We start from the raw sequence: 18020 nt of genomic DNA, 5'->3' as shown, positions 1-18020 counted from the left end.
GGGAGACTGCTTGGTTGACTTGGGCAAATGTTGCCTGAAGGGGTTCCTGTCTGGGATGGTATAGGATGACTGAAGTGTTTTTCATGTACCCCCTTGGTTAACATCTGTTAATACATGTTTGTTGAATTTAAAAACACAAGGATTTAACTCCTTAAATCTTTCACAGATGGGAGCTATGATTTTGGGCCAGCCAATTGCTTCTTACACCTTAGTGCTCATTCTCCTTACAGCTTAATGCTTGCCTCATCACTCTAGGCATCATCGATTTTCCCAACAATAATGTGGGATAATCCTACCCTAAGGAGGATTGAAAAGATGCAACTGTTGTAATGATAAGCAGAGTGCCTGACACACAGTGTGCCTGTTATCTCTGCAGTGTTCTTATAAGGACACTTACAGCAACAGCAACACAACACAGATTTGGGGACATGTGTTGTAGTGTTTCATGCAGAAGGAAATGTGTTGATACGAATTAAAAGGTGGAGCATAAAAAAATGTTCTCAAGACACTGTCTTCTTTTGTAATATAGAGCTGATATTTTCCAAAAACTATCACTGTGCCAGATTTTGGACATGGCTGGGTGTGCTGCTGTACCCATCACCACTTGCTAGGGCACACATGTACTTGGGTAACCTATGTAGTGTTAACATGGATGGTTTTCATTCTAGGACCCCAAGTCAAATTTGATTCAACAGTGGTTGTCAGAGAAAAGTGATCTTGGAGTTGTTTCTAAAACTTTTCAGCTGTCTTCTCATCCAATACTTGGTGACTGGTCCATTCAAGTGCAAGTGAATGTGAGTATAAAAATGTTTTTTGGGTGGGGAATGTTAAAATGATTTAAATAGATCAGGTAGGGCAATATTTCCAAAGTCATTCAAAGAACAGAAAAAATAAATCTGAACATTTAGATAATTTAAGAGGTTTATTTTTAATTTGCTATGTATAGTAATGGATTAACCTTCATTATAGCATATTAGAATTTTAACCGGTGTTGTTTTTTACATAATATAATATTTGAAGGTTAAAGTATTTTGGCATTTTAGTATACAGTTGATTAAATGCTACTTTACTCATTGTATGTACTAAGCATTTTAAAATTAAGTAATGAATACATAGCTATTGTTTTACAGATTTTATGTGCCAGAATAATTACTCCTGATGAAGGATTAAAATAATTACTTTCTCTTTATTTAAAAAAAAAAAACAGTGACTTTAAATTGTCACATGAATCTTCTGTTACTCAACCCTTCTTTCTCTTCAACTCCTCCACTTCTTTATTTGCTGTTAACTCTTGTAGCTCTGCAATCTAACAGGTCAGGGGAATTAAAATGCCCTCCATCTTTTCCTTTGGTTTTCTCCTCTGTCATCCTGTGATGTTTGAAGATTCATAAAATATTATTCCATTTTTCATTGGATTTCTCTGAATATATATAAGTTTATAGACAAGAGCTTTAAAAACAGTTCTATTAAAACAGGGCTTCTCACTGTTGAAAGGCAGTGACCATTTGTCTTGCTCATTCCTGTATCTCTGTTACTTTGCACAGGGCTTTGTACAGAATTAGAAGTAAGATTTATTACATGAATATTTGAAAGCTAAATAATAGTCATTTATCATGAACTAAATATAATTTTCCTTTTCCATATGCTAATGAATCACCTTTATCCTTTTTAAAACAGCATATTAATCAGGTTACTTACTGACGATACAGCTCCCTCCCTCCTGCTCCCCGATTTATTGAGGATAACTGCTAAAAAAATTGTAGGGTGTTTAAAGTGTACAAGGAGATGGTTTGATATATGTATACGTTGTGATAGGAGGTCTCCAGGTGATACAGTGTTAAGGCACATAACTAAGGAAAAGCAAGGCCCTTTAAAAAAAAAAAACAAAAACATCTTCTTGATCCAGTCATCTATTTTTGGGCATTTGGGTTGTTTCCAAAGCTTAGCTATTGTAAACAATGCTGCTATAAACATAGGGGTGCAGGTGTTCTTTGGAATTGATGTTTCTGTGTCCTTTGGGTAAATACCTAGGAGTGGAATTGCTGGATCATATGGAAGCTCTATGTTTAGTAGGTCCAGAAATCTCCACACAGCTTTCCACAGTGGTTGGACCAGTTTGCACTCCCACCAACAGTGCAGAAGAGTTCCTTTTTCTCCACACCCTCGCCAACATTTGTTGTTGCTAGTTTTTTTAATATGTGCCATTCTCACTGGTGTAAGATGGTATCTCATGGTAGTTTTGATTTGCATTTCCCTGATGACAAGTGATGTTGAACATTTTTTCATATGCCTGGAATATTACTCAGCATTCAAAAAAGATAAACACATGCAATTTGCAGCAACATGGATGGCGCTGGAAGGGATCATGCTCAGCGAAATAAGCCAAAAAGAAAAAGAAAAATACCGTATGGTCTCACTCATAGCAGGAATCTAGAAAACTTAAATAAGGGACCAGGAAAATGAATAACTATAAGATAGTGAAAATCAAAATCAACAAAAAACTATGAACCAGAGACACTTTTAGGGGGGGCGGGAGGGGAGGGATTGGGGTCAGAATGGGGGGGCTGCAATTGTATGGGGAATATAACAATAAAATTTATTTAAAAAAAAAAAAAAACAAAAACAAAAACAAAAAAAAAGGATTCATTTTTGGGCCACCAGAGGTCAGTATAATCAAAGAAATATAAAGAAAAGCAACCCCCCCCCAAGACCCAACCTTCCTCTTTTTTTTTTCTTGACTCCTGCACAACATTCAAGCTTGTTATCAAGCTCCTTTTCTTTTTGCAGTGAATTTTCTTTGCTGCTCTGGGGATTGCAATTCTCTGCAAAATCACCATACCTTTGCCCTCTCCCAGCTCTTTCCCTTCATTTCTCCCTTAACTTCCTGGAGCATCAAGCTGTCTTCTCAGGAAGAGATTTATTTCAACTGTAGCATCTCAATGAAGTGTGTTTTTTAGGGCTGTTTTACATACTTCAGGTATATACAGATCAAGTGGGGATGCACTCTGGTATTACAGTCAACTTACAAATATACATTGGGAAGATAACTTGCTTTAAAAGTTAAACATTGTGTTTTCATTTTTTGCAGGACTTCTCTTATCTCTGGGTGTCTATCTTTTGACTGGTATTTTTGCTTTTCCCAAATAATTGCATATGTTTCATTTCCTCATTTTTGTTTATGGTAAAATATAGATAACATGAGATTTACTGTGTTAACTTTTTTTTCAAGTATTAGCTCAGTGGTATCAAATACATCCCCATTGCTCTGCAGCCATCCCTGCCACCAACCTCCAAGACTCTTCATCATGCAAAATGGAAACTCTGTGCACCCATTCCCCCTTGCCCCTAACCCCTAACCCTTGGTCACTCCCGTTTGCTTTCTGTCTCTATGACTTTCATGACTCTAAGTGCCTCAGTGTAAGTGGAACCGTGCAGGTTTTGACTTTCCGTGACTGGCTTATCTCACTTAGCACATGTCCTCAAGGTTCATCCAGCAGTGTGTGTCAGAATTTCCTTTTTTTTAAGGCTGTACAATAGTGTTCTGTTCATGTCTATACTACACTTTGTTGCAAATGTTTTTGCATCTGTGATTTAAAAATTGTATTCCAAGTTAGTATATGGCAGTTTTAGAGGTTCTTGAAAAGAAAGGCTAATAATGTCCCTGAATCCAGAAGGATCTGGCTGCACCAGCCCCTTCCCTCTCTGTGTGCTGCCCATAGCTTGGAGTTCTAGGGTCACCCGAACCTTGGTGCATGAGTTCTTCTGAGAACCTGAAGGAAGAGTAGGCTCTCTGAGTCCTGCTTATTTGATAATGGCATCCCTCTTTCCTCAGTAGCACATAGACACCTGTCTTTCCTTCCAGAGAAGCTCATACAGCTGCGTTTAGACCCCAGCGTGAGAAATTACAGTGGTTCTCAAACATCAGCAGCCTCCGAGCCAGCTGACTGGGGACCCTGTTCAGCACCTGTAGTCCAGGCCCCACCTTCAACTCACAAATCAATATTGCGGGACCTAGGAATCTGCATTTTAAATAAGCATTCCTGGAAATTCTGTTGATTTTTATGGATCACGTTTTGAGAAGTGCTCCTAGATGCCAAAAGCCAGGAATCTTTAGTTTTTATTTTTTCCACTGAGAGGCAGTGTCGGATAGTAGAAATTGTATGAACTGGGAGCAGACCCTGTGATGTATTCTTTGAAATCTCCCTAGGGGTGAGAGTCTGCACTATTTATCTCTTTAGGTGACCAGTGCAGTCTGGAACCCTAGAGTTGTAAAATTGGATTTTTGGGCCAATTCATGTTTTTACAACAATTTCTCTGGTGATTCAGATACATGATCAACTTGGGAGCCACTGAGCTACATATTCTTGTGGGGTCATTGTCTGTAAGTGAGGGCAGTTTCTCACCTCTTGTCTCATTCGGAAGCCATTGTTGAGGTGGGGACCAGAACTGGAAGGTAGAAAACTCAACAGCCCTAAAGCTTGACAGCACTCTTAGGAGCTCGATATAATATATTGTGAGTATCAAATTATCATGTAATTCAGAAGCAGTCAGCATTGAATTGTTCCTTTGTTCATAACAGTCAACTCTACACTATTTTTGAATTAGTTATTGTCGAAAGGTTAAGTAAGGGTTGCCAGCACCCCACCACTTTGCATAAGCTTTCAGATACCCCTTATCATTCTGGCCCAGCTGTTGCTTGGGTCCCTGTGCTTCTGCTGTCAAGTTTGTCTGGAGCCCTTAGTCTTTTGTCGAGGAGCACAATCTTTGTTTGGACAGTTCTGTTCTTGAGGCATCTACCAGTAGCATCTGGTAGCCCCCCCTTCACTACCCCCACCCCCAGTTGTGATGACAGCTGAACAGAAAGCATGGAGCAGACTGTGACATGTCAGAAAGCAGTGGCTTCCTCTCTGGAATGTGGATACGGTTTCCAAAATACTTTTGCTAACCTCTGCTTAAAAAAATACAGCTTATTTTGGAAAAGACCTTGAGTTCTTACTTCAATGTGTAGTGAGAAAGGGAAGGAGGTGTTGGTTGTGGAGTTTGGATTTGTGAGCCTCTTTGCACTTTTCTATTTCCATGCTTCAACTAGGTGGACCACGTAGGACTTAGCTGAGGATCGGTGCAGATGGAAGTGGGGTGAGGCTCTGAGCTAGGTGACAGAGCTGGAATTGGAAAGCAGGAACTTTCTTAGAGTGGTGGGCTTGTAGAGAGTAGTAGTCGAAGAGGCAGTTGGAAGAGTTTGTGGGTGAAGTTGTGGTGGCAGGTGGTGGATATCAGGCTAAAGTCTTAGATTTCATTTTGTAGGTATTAGGGAGCTCTGAAAACTTACTTTGCTTTGAATTCGATTAATAACTCTCAAGATTTCTGAGGACAAAGGATGCAAAAGTGTATTTGAATGAATTTCATTATAAAATTATGCTTTATTTTCATCTGCTTATAAAAGTATTCATGCTCAATGTAGAAATACTCAAACATTACACAGTAGAAAGAGTGATGTACTTTTGATAATCTCATAAACAAAAATCATCACCATTTCTTGTTTGATTTTTAGGCAGTAGTTTAAGGTGATTAAAGTAGTATTTTCCAAAAGATCTTAGCATGTGGACTGACTAGTGGGAGAGGAACTGAAGCCTCTCAGAGGAACAGATACTAGCTAGAGGGGTAGGATTGTTCAAAACGTCTGACTACCTCCTGTGTAGCCCACCCTCAGGTTAATAAGGAACTGCTCTCAGGGAGCAACAAAATCTGAAAAGAAATGGATGAAATCAAGAGACATTTCAAAGGAAGAATCATTAGGTTTATTGAATGCATAATGATTGGGGCAAAGGAGAAAGAGGAGTAAAAGGTACTAAATTAGTTAGATCAGGAGACATTAGACTGAGGAGCTCTAGTGCGGTGGAGGTTTATGTAAGCAAACCAAAATCTATGCCTTTACCTGTCTCAAGGCTATGAAATAAAAACACTAAGGACAACCAATCACACACCACCGACTAGATTTTCCACTATAGCCAATCAACCACTTCCTCACTTTCCATCTTCCTTTTCTCTATAAAAGTTACTCACCAACTCCTATTCTTGCACTGCTCCTGACCACTTCTGGTTTGGTGCTGCCTTATTTGCATAGATTTTTGCTCAAATAAAAAACTCAAAAAAATTCATTATGCTGAAGTTTGTCTTTTAACAAAGTGATTCTGGGATTTCAAGGGTGGTCTTTGGGAGAATCACCCATAGAAGCTCTATGGAAGTCAGTTTGGGGGTGAGGGATGAACAGGCAGTGTTTGGATTGATCTGTCAGAAATCACTACATTCAGCAGCTAAGAAGAAGAGTCACCCAAATCAACAGAAAGAGAGGAAGGGGCTTGGAAAGACCAGGAGACAGTGAGGGGAAGGGGAGTGGCGGGGTTCAGAAAGGAGAAAAGGGTGGGGAGGAAGACAGACAGACAGACAGACAGACAGGGATTGGGAGGGAGGGGAGGAGAAGATGAGTGATGAGTAATTAAATGGTATCTAATGGTATCTAAAACTACCATATAGTTTCATTCATATGTGTTAACTGGAAATAAAGTCTCAAGGATAATTAGACAAAGGGTGTTAGATAATCAAAGTGAGGATTCAAAGCTGGGAAGCGGTCTGACAGATTTTACTGTGAGAACTGTTCCAACAAACACAAGTTTGAATTTAGTTCATATAAGTAGAAACAATGAGTCATTCACATTAAGAATTTAATGGTTCTTGACAGGTGGTTCTAAGTTGTTTTAACCTGAAGATTTGTTGCTGCTAAGCTCAGAGGAAGGCAATGCAGGGATATAAATCTCTTCTTTTTTTAAAATATTTTTTTTGCATCATTGTTCATTTTTAACAATGCTTTTTTTCCCCTCCCTCTCCCCCACCAGGTGTAGTGCCCATAGAATTTCCTTCACCAATGCACCTGTGCACCATCACCACAGTCCCCTGTGCTCCTCCCTTCCTCCCTCTGATCCCTCTCCCTCCTCCTCCCCTGCAGTATGTCTCTGGTTTATATTTGTCTGTTTTTGTTTTGTGTTTTGTATTGTTATTATTATTATTTTTTAAAAAATAAATCTCTTCCTTTCTAAAGAATACACTGTGGAGATGCAGAGGTTGGGTATACATTCTTTAAATCTTTATTTGACTCTTTGGTCATGAGTGGGGTTGAAAAGCTGCCTTTCCTCGAGGGCAGTGGATTTTGCATTGTTTCTTTGTGACTTTGTTCTGTTGTCTGTTAGACCAGGGAGGTGGATTTTCCCAGAACATTTTAGTATGTTCACATATGGATTAAGTAAACTTTTGTGGATTGGTCTAGCACTCTAAACATAGCTGTTTGGGTAGGAAATGTCTTATGAGTCAGAAATGTGGTTACCCTCTGCATCCCCATTTGTTCTTAACATGGACAGTTGTGCAGTTTGGTGTGCTCTTTTTGTGTGGAAGTGTGAGGTTTAACCTGTATTACTCAACAGGTGCAATGAAAAACCACAATATTTATTCTTTTGCCATTTAGTCCTATTTTTTGGGGCCAATTCTTTCCTAATCCTTCTATGAAATATAGGACGAATCCCACCATTTTTCTGGTTATTTTTTGGAAATAAGCATGGAACAGTTTATGTTCTGTTACTAGTATGTACAGTCTAATAAAATAAAGTGCCCCTTTCTCTCTGCTTGAGTCTTCTTTGGTATGTCCTAGGCCACATGGGAGTCCTCTAGAATCAACTTGAAGAGAGGTAGGTGAGCAGTAAAAAATTCTTATTTGACGTGTAGAGATGAGTCATATGATTTGCCAATATTCATCCTACAAAAAATGGCAATTTAATGTGGTTCAACTTAGTACTGTTGTCATCTAGTATCAGAGCTCTCTAGGCTTGGCAGGTATTAAAACTAGCTCCTTTGCTTTTTTAGAACTCTTTGGTGGCTCTTTGGAGCTCACCTGCCATTGCTGTTTGGTCCTTTATCCAAAGTGTCTTTTTTCCCCCTAAAGATTTATTTTTATTTATTTATGCATGCAAGAACTGGGGTGTAGGCCTGAGGTGCAGGGATTGAGAAGATTCACCAGAGACAGAGTGGGGAGCAGAATAGGAGGATTGACTGAAATGCACTGTTGAGGGGAGCAGTGGCGTGACAGGAGAGGTCTGCTGCGCCATGTCAGTCAGCTCCGAGGCCAGGGATCAAACTTGTGCTGCAGTGGCTGGTGATAGCTTGATAGTGCTGAGACTTTAACCCCTGCTCTATCTGGGAGGCCCCAAAGTGTCTTTTATTTTTTTTTCCAAAGTGTCTTTTGATGAGGATGCTTTTGAATCTGTCTCTTCCCCTGGCAGCTCACGGGCAGTCATGGTACACCTTCAGCTTCCATCTCCTGAGGTTGTCTTAGCACAGAAGACAGCCAGGCTTGTCTGGCTTTTTTTTTACATGTCTAATTGAGGGAATGTGCTCATGCTTTCTTTGCTCCTTGAAACTCAGGAGGCACAGAATACCTGTTACACAGCACACTCTCGTAGTAGGTCAGTGGCAGTGTTTGCTAGTTAATTTGTTGATGTGTGTCAATTGCCTGCCCAATGGCAACTTGAGGACATTCCCAGCAAGTGTATCCATTGTCCTTTGGGAGCCCCTTTTCTAGGCTTGAGGTGAGGGACACACAGCTCCTACCTGATCCCTGACTGTGGGGTGTGTATGTGTGTTACACTAGGCATCTCAGAACTATTCCTAAAATTCCTTTCTTGTTATTTTCATATTGATCCTTTTGTTTTAGTTGCAGAATCAGTTTTTGGAAACCTCTTTTGCAAGTCTTGCATTCTAGTTATGCACCTGACTTTGGAATGTGAATGTAGTTGGCATCTGTTGTCTTGGGTGACAGAGCCAAAACTGAGTCTAAAATAATTCCATTTTAACATTTTGTTATGTGTGGATTTAAAAAATTCAGTGCCTTTCTTAATTCTTATATAAAAATTAAACCCAGATATTGGAGATCAGTGCTAAAGTTGACTTTTAGGAAATTGAAATAACCATAAATGAACATAAATGTGCAAATATTTGAGTTGAAAGATGCTGACTGGCATTTTAAAATAAAAAATAGTGTGCTGTATTGCTTTAAGTTTATTGAAAAAAAAAACCCTCTCAAGAGTTGGATGGCTTCATGGTTGGAGAAGGAAAATTTTGTACATGGAGTAGTTAGTTTTGGTTATTTACATGTCTCCAATTTGCTTCCTACTCCCATCATATTTTCTAGGAAGGTAGTCAAAGTGGTGTCTTTTCTCTCTCACCTTTTGTTTGCTTGATTTCCAAAACATTCACTACTACAATGAACTTTTGACTTAAGAGAAAGGGGTAAAGAAATTACAGATAGCTCTGAATGGCTACTGATGGCTCTTTTCAAACATTTCTGCTTTAGAAGTAGTTTAGAAGATGCGATGAGACAGGCTTACATGTAATACAAAGTGACAGTGAGTATATGTGCTGAAGAGCAGATTGTCTAAGGGAGAGCTTTTCCCGAATAGTAGTAGCCATATTGGGGAAAGAAGAGCTCAGAAGTTGTTGATGAGTGATGCCTAACTCATCATGAAAAGATGTTTGCTTAGGAGAAATGCTGCCCCAGTATTTAAGTTTTTAGGTTTTATCCTCTTCTCTTGCTGGCAGAGTGAATGAGTACAACTGCATTTGCTGAGCTAGAATAAATATAAAATCTCATTTAGAAGCAGATTTTCTCTTTGAAACTGAAAGAATATAGTTTAGTAAAGAAACTTGTACTCCCTACAAAAGCCCTGGGTTTCTTTTTATCCCCTTTTTTGTTCAGAGTTAGTTCAGTTCAGGTAAAATTGACAGAAGCTTTTTCTTCAGTTTTCCATGATTACTTTAGATTGGGAACTCAGGGAAGCAGTAAGATTTGTACTAATTATTGGAAGATGGGTAGAGATGAAAGTAAATCAAACACGAAGAGTAAGATACATTGAGATCCTAGAATGTTTTCACTCTTGTGATTTTGCTCTTGAGTATGTTATCTCCATCTCTTGACTAACTCTCTAAACCTGAGGACTGTAATTTATTTTTACAGAAACTTATACGGTGTTTTGCATATAGTATTCACTCAGTGTTTGCTCTGTGAACTTAACAGAGACATCATCACTGTCAGATTACTTATTTCACCTTAATCACTGCTGGTGTCAGTAATTAGGCAAAAACTTATTTTCAGACTAGAATTCTTAGTTTTTCAGTGAGACAGGTAATTAATGCAAGTTGATTACTTCTTGACTTGGTTTTGAGGATGGCAAATTAGAAGTTATAAATGAATCAAACACATCAAACTTAAACATTCCTCTATATGTGAAGACAATTTAAGATAGAAATCACAAATGTGGAGATTCTTAGAGACCTTAACTAACAGTTTCTTTGGGATCTATTTTAAATGACAACATTGAAGGCTCATTTTAGATAAGTATTTTGTGAGTTATGTCAGTAATTAATTTTTTTAAAATATGAACTACAATATTTATCTTTTTAGGAATAAATAATGACTTGGCATACAGTTACTTTAGATTAACCAAGGACTGTTTTTTAAAAACTAATATTTTGTAGCTACAGCTATTTGATTTGAAAAACAGGGAATCAGATTGATAATAAAAATTACATTAGTATAATTATTTAACTATTTTGAAGAGGTTCTATTTAACATAATTTTATGATTTAGAATAGACAAATTTGAGATATTAGAAAACAATAAGTTATTAATGATTTATATTTAGAATTGACTGAAGGATTTACACTAGAAAATAATTCAAGGAACTAGGAAAGTAGAGGATGTTGGTACAAGATGATTTTGTATCCTCGATTATCAATATTTGAATTATGTGTGATTTGATTTGCTCCACTGTTTTTTTTAAAGTGATATTAAAACAAATTTGAAGTCATTTCCTGTTTTTTTTTGACAAATGTGTTATCCTCGATCTCTAAATTTCTAAAGTATCCAAGTTAATCTAGTTCTCGTTTTACAAATGATACACATCAGATTAAACAGTTTGAATGACTGGCAATAAATTATAGAGACAGGTCACTTTTTTATGTTTGAAATGAGCAAGAAAAACTCATGAAGGGCCTCCCCAGTGGTGCAGCGGTTGAGCGCTGGGTTGCGAAGCAGCCCGCGGCCTCTGCGGCGCCGGTTCGATCCCCGGCTGCTCCCCAGCCACCGGAGGAGGGTCCCACATGGCGCGCAGACCTCTCCTGCCGCCCGCTGCTCCCCTCAGCAGTGTGCTTCGGTCCTTCTGCCTGCTCTGCTCCCTGCTCTGGCTCTGGTGAATTCTCTCACCCTCCCGTGCTTCTGACTGTACCCAGTGCTTGTATAAACAAACAAACAAACAAACAAATAAATAAATAAAACATGCCTCTATTTAAAAAAAAAAAAAGAAAAGCTCATGAAATCTCACAGGCTTTGTGTTGCAAATGACTAAAAACAAAATTCCTAAATTAAACTTTTGTTCATTAAATCATTAAATGTAATTAAAAACAAATTTTCTAAATATTTTCAATGCAGGCAAGCAAAATAATGTATACATTATATAAGCAAGCAAAATAATTCAATAAGAACTCATATATATATATATATATAATTTTTGTCTTTTTTTTCTTCCTCTCAATAGGACCAGACATATTATCAGTCATTTCAGGTTTCAGAATATGGTAAGAGTTCTTTAATTTATCTTGAAAGAAAAAAAACACATTTATTACTTACCACAAAGAGAAATTTTCAATAGATTTGTTAAGTATAAATCACAGTGGGTCAGGTGTTTCTTCCACGCCTAAACATTTTTCCTTTTGTAAAAGTGAAAGATATCATTACAAAGAATAAAGAGGGAAAATGGTAGTCCCATTATGCTCATCTATTTCCTATGTACAATTTTCCTGTTTTCTCCTTTCTTGTTATCATACCATTTAAATTTTTGTATTAAAAAAACATATATCAGTTATTTTTCATAATTTTCATTTGGTTGGCAGTAGTAAAGCCAGCCTTGAAGGTGGGTAAGTTCTCTTCTTGCAGATGCTACATTTGTAATGTCACACAGCTGCAAACACAGATAAAACAATGTGACCCAACTATTTTGTTAATTGTTGGAGAGGACAGTGAAAATTCAAGATTCAGTATTATAATTCGAATAGTGATTTTGAAGTTGTACATGACTTTTTCATTTGATTTGTGTCAGTTTTTGAGATTGTGTCTGACTCAGGCAGTGGCAATTCTGGGAAGTCGCTTGCTTGCACCTTTGTGGCTCAGTCATGCAGCATTATCACATTGAAGTCTCATGATCTAGTCTCATGAACTAGAACAGTGATCAGCAATTTTTTTTTTTTTTAGACAGGGCCAGATAGTAATATTTTAGTTTCCATGGATATACATCTCTGTCATAACTACTCAACTTTGCCATTGTAGCAGGAAGCAGCTGTAGACATTACACAAGTGAATGGAGTTGTGATCCAATAAAATGTTACGTGAAACTTGGACATGGAAATTTGAATTTCATTTAATTTTGAAATATCATGAAATATTCTTCTTTTGATTTTTTCCAATCAGTTAACAATGTGAAAACGTGCTTAGCTCATGTTGGTCATCACTTACCCCTGATCTGGAAGTTCAGTTCACTCAACACGTGCAGGGTTCACACAACATGTGCAGATATTGAGTCCTTGAGACATGTGACTAGTCCACATGGAGATGTTCTCTGAATGTAAAATACATAGCAGATTTTGAATACTTAGTACACAAAAAAGAAAAAAGCTCATTAATAGTAATATTTGTATTCATTAATGTTGAAATGACAATATTTTAGATACATGGGTTAAGTTAAATGTTACAAAAGTTAATTTTACTTTTTATGTTTTAAATGTGGCTGCTACCAATTTCCATTTTACACATGTGGTTGACATTTTTTCCTTTTGGACAGTGCTGATGTAGAAGAATAACTCAGAGGTAGCCATGGTTTTTAAGGCTATTTTGTGTCAAATGGAGGTGGTGTTGGATAGCTGTATGTAATTGGACGGGATTACTGCAGATGGTGGAGTGGAATAGGTGGCCAACTTTGGGAAGGGGGTATTTGAATTTCCTTGTCCTGAGGAAATTCACCTTTGAGTGGCTCCTACCTTCTGAGAACTTTGGAGGAGGCCAGAGTTTACCCATTTGTCTCTTTTGGTCCTCCAGAGCTAGACTGACCTAGGGCTGAGGAGTGTCTTGGCAACCTGAGGGCCTTACACTGGAGGTCTGCCCTGTATCCTTGGCCCATGGCCTTGATATTTTTGTGTCATTTGAATGATGAGATACCTAGAAATGAGACTTGCCCCCCTTTTTTTTTTTTTTTGGTCAGTGAGGTTAGAGAAATAATATTTCTATCTACTGGAAGGAAACTACATTTTTTTTTTTAATGCTGCTGGAGTGATTTCTATCAAATAGTGTTCCCATTTATAAAATATTTCATATTTTAATTAAAGAAAACTGGTCAAAGTAAGAGTTTCTAATTTTGGAATTGTCTTTTAGTGCCACACACTGAAAAGCATCATTGCTTTGTGGTGTATCTTGGTTAACTTGAAATCCTACTCTACAACTTTCTCTTCATAGCAATCCATTACATTAGACTGTCTCCAGATTTTCCTTTGATCATCTCAAAGGCAGGGTTTGATACCACACAGTGGAGTGAGAGTCTTGGGTCTCCAGGTGGTGCTGAAAGTAATGAAATTCAAGAAAAGTCCTAGGGAAGGGTCTGTTCTAGAAGCGTCGGTTTACTAAGTAATATTGAAGTATTTTATCCAGTGGTAAGGCCACACTAGTGGGTGAGAGCTGGATAAAAGCTTGCTTTTAGTGTTCAGATGTTCTGGCATTTAGGGTTCTGGGTACAATTTAGATTCTGCCACTGAGAAGCTTCCTCCAACACCAGAGTTCACAGCAACTGGCCCCCACTGTGGCTGTCTAGTCACCGGCAACTAATTTTAGGTGAAGTAAAGTGCTTTTCTTCTGTGTGTTAATGGATATTTCTGTTCTAATGAATCTAAGTTTGAATTGTCCCCATTGTCAACTCTTTTAGAGCAATTCTGTTCTTTTTAAACTGAGTATGATTCTAAAATAGATTCTTTAAAATATTTATCCTTGCTTTTCTTTTCCAGTATTACCAAAATTTGAAGTTGTTTTGCAGACACCATTATATTGTTCTTTGAAGTCTAAGAGTTTAAATGGTACTGTCACAGCAAAGTAAGTATCATTTTTCTTTTTATGACTATAAACTGTTATTAACCTGTAGGACAAAGGGCTCTTTATGCGCTTCAGAACATTAGCACAATATTCTGCTTATTAAAATACCGCAGTGGGCAGGAAACAAATATCTATAATAAATAAGTATGAGACATGTCTACACAGGTCTTTGCATACACCTCTCTGCTTCCAGACTAACCCAGTCTTGAATTATGTTCTGCAGACTAGTGTTGTTTCAAGACTAATCAAGAGATTTAAATTGTAGATTGTGTCAGATTAAAAAAAGAGTTGCATCTTTTTTATTCCTCATTTGACCGACACAGATTGCAGGTTATTTACCTCTTCTTAAATCCTATTTTTTCCCTCTCTGTTAACGGAGATTAAATCTTGGTGAGGTTTGGCTTTCCTGCTGAAATTATCAGATGACTAAGTAATCCGTGTTCATCCATTTCAGCATATGTAAACAGAGACTTCCAACTCACTCTGAGCAACAGATGTATAGTGAGTAACTCCCTAGAGTTTGATTCACTGGCTCAAGACATCATAGGGTTTTGTTTTGCGGAGGGAAAAAGCAGCCTTAGAGTCCAGACCAGCAGTCCTTAAAAGTTCAGACTGCTTGCCCTCAAGATATTTGAGTATTGATCTCCTATAACTTCTATTTTTTGATGTATCTGTTCTTTGATTTATGAAACTTAGTTTCATAATTTATTTGTAATATCTGATAAAACCTGGGTCTCATCTCACTGATAAAACCTGGGTCTCATCATGATGTTTTTCTCCTGGCTTGTAGCAATGGCAGGAGATGGGCAGTGAGTCGCTTGCAGAAGCAGTCCACAGACCAAAATGTTCTGAGAACTCCTGCTTTAGATTTTAAATAATTATTATCCTGTCCTTGATCTTTGCCCAAGAAACATTCTGTCTGGGTTTTTTTTTTTTTTTAAGTGCTTTGACTAACGCTTGTAAAACTTAGTGAGTACAAATCCACAGAAACCATCACTGTTCTCATGGATTAGGTTTGAGTGTGAGTACCTTATTTTGGTTTACAGGAAGTGCCAGGGATTTAATATTATTAGATAACAGGTCCCTAGACTCTGGTGTGTTTCCCTAAAATTTTATGTACAATTTTGGGGGATGTGGACCCCTAAAGCTATACCATTGACCCTTTCTGCTCTCCTAACCCAGTAAGAATCCTGGTAGTTTCATCTGAGTTCTCAATTTGTTGAGCCAGTTTGATATACTGATAGTTGTGATCAGCCCCTGGCATTTCTTCAGTGTTTACCACATTATATTCTTATCATTAATATGTGCATCAGTCAAGATTCAACCACACAAGTAGAATTAGTGAAAGATATGTATTAAGAACCTCTTGCAGGGAGTTTGGCTTATATGATTGTGGGGCTGGCTCAGCAAGTCCAAAATCCATAGGCAGGCTGTAGGGGAGGATGGACTGGGCTCTTAAACATGGACTGAAGATGCTGTTTATTTGCAAAATTTCTTCCTCTTTTTTTAAAAAATATTTTTTATTGAGGTAGAGCTGAGATATAACATGTTAATTTCTCATATATGACACAATAATTCATTATTTGTGTATATTGTGAGATGATTACTACAATAAATCTGGTAACATCCATCACCAAACATAGTTACAAAATATTTTTCTTGTGGTGAAAATGTTTACAATCTACTCTCTTAGAATCCTTCAAATATGATTACGGTATTATTAACTATAGTTACCATGCTATGTATTACATATTTATGATTTATTTATTTGATAACTCTAAGTTTGCATCTTTTGGTTCCTTTCACCCATTTTATCCATCACTCTCCACTTCTGACAACTACTAATTTGTTCTTTGAGGTTGTTTTTTATTTTTAAGATTCTATATATGGATGAGATCCTATGGCATTTGTCTTTTTGTATCTGACTTATTTCATTTAGCATATTTCCCTCAAGGCCCCTCCATGTTGTTGTAGTTGGCAAGGTTTCATTCTTTTTTGTTACTGAATATTGCATGTATAGTCATCACTTACTGATATTTTGGTCACAGTGGACCACAGACATGAAGGCGATTTCAATAGGCTATAGGATAGAGCCTAAGTGTTAAGTGGACTCGACCATCTAGGATTATGTAAGTACACTGTATGACATTTGTATAAAGACACATTTCTCAGAAGATGTCCCCATCCTTATACAAGGCATGATTCTATATACCACATCTTAGGTTGCTTCCGTATCTTGGCTGTTGTGAATAAAGCTATGAAGATTGGGGTTAGTGGATCACATGTAGTTCTATTTTTAAATTTTTGAGGAACCTCCATACTATTTTCCGTAGTGGCTGCATATTTTTTCCAACAGTATACACAGGAGTTCCTTTTTCTACATATCCTGGCCAACATTTGTTACTTCTTACTTTTTTGACAATGAGTTTCATCCTCTTTAGAAGTCTCACTTCTGCTTTTAAGTTCTTTCAAGTGATTAAATCAGGTCCATCCAGATTACTCTGAGATAATTTTCTTTATGTAAAGACAACTGATTATGGACTTTAATCATGTCTAAAAAATACCTTGACCACAACACCTAGATGAGTGTCTGAGTGTGTGACTGAGGACTTCAACCTAGTGATGTGACACGGACATATCAAAAAGGCCATCATGTTTTGTTTGTCTGTTGTGGACAGAGTTTCCTTGCTGTCATTTAAAGTTCTCAGGTTCATTTAGTTCTGGTTTAGAGTAGTCCACTCTAAGTCCATTCCTATTAATTCTCCTTCCTCCAGGCTTCAGTTGCCTGGGGATGATATCTGTGGTCGTGGCAAAGGAAGGTAGTTCTGTTCCAGGGGAAGGCAAACCCTTTGTGTGAATCATTAGCACTATGGCATAGGACTTTCCTCCAGAGGGTTGTGAGTAAACATTTCCCCTCCGCCTGACACCCAGCAGTTCTGAGCCTACCAGTACAGTTTCAGGAAGGTGTGTTTTTATTTAGAATGAGAATATAATATACCACTTGACAACAGATTAAGGGGAATGTTTTGTTCTGAAGGGTCTTTTATCAGTCTTTAAAAAATTAAAATTGGCATAAACCTATTTTTTAAATACTTTGTCCTAGAAAAGTTAGGAATGATGATGATGATTCTGTGTTTGTCACAATGAAAGCAATAGCTCTCCTCCCTCAACACCTTCAACACCTAATCCCTCCACTTGACCGTTGGCTACTGTCTCCTGTTAGGAAAGTTCTAATCTCATATCCTCTCTCACCTGTGTCTTGACTTTTCCATTTTGGTATCTTTAATCTTATGTTCTTCAGTGACATCTTCACTCAGTGTTTAAACATTTCTAACATTAAAAAGAACAAACTCTCACTTTTTTCTTTTTTTCCCCACTGATTTTTTTATTAACTTTTAAAAATTTTTTTACATCATTGTTCATTTTTAAACAATATTTGCGTCCTCACACCCCCTTAGGTGTAGTCCCCATAGAGTTTCCTTCACCAATGCACCCTTGCACCATCACCTCAGTTCCCTATGCTCCTCCCTCTCTCCTTCTGATCCCTCTGCCTCCTCCTTCCTTGCAGTATGTCTCTGGTTTATAATTGTCTGTTTGTTTTTGTTTTGTTGTGTTTTGTATTGCTATTATTTTTTTTTCCCCTGATGTCTTATTTGGTTCCCCTATATTCCTCCTATATGTGAAACCATCCGATATTTTTCTTCCTTCTGACTTATTTCACTGAGCATAATTCCTTCTAGCTCCATCCATATTGCTGAAAATGGCATGGGTTTATCTTTTTTGATTGCTG

At 37.6% G+C, this 18020-nt stretch overlaps 1 protein-coding gene across 1 annotated transcript in view; it reads left to right on the top strand.

Annotated features, from left to right (window-relative positions):
* The window catches only part of CD109 (CD109 molecule), a gene marked incomplete at both ends in the record, with an annotated part of 123047 nt that overhangs the window by 35250 nt on the left and 69777 nt on the right, over positions 1-18020 (top strand). The window contains 3 exons of the mRNA XM_084258676.1: positions 669-794; positions 11637-11676; positions 14146-14230. Coding sequence (XP_084114802.1) covers positions 669-794; positions 11637-11676; positions 14146-14230 — 251 coding nt within the window. The remainder of the gene's footprint in view (positions 1-668; positions 795-11636; positions 11677-14145; positions 14231-18020) is intronic.

This window comes from Talpa europaea (genome assembly GCF_964194135.1).
Source record: "Talpa europaea genome assembly, chromosome: 2".
NCBI classification, from domain to species: Eukaryota; Metazoa; Chordata; class Mammalia; order Eulipotyphla; family Talpidae; genus Talpa; species Talpa europaea.
This window is presented reverse-complemented; position numbering and strand designations above follow the sequence as displayed.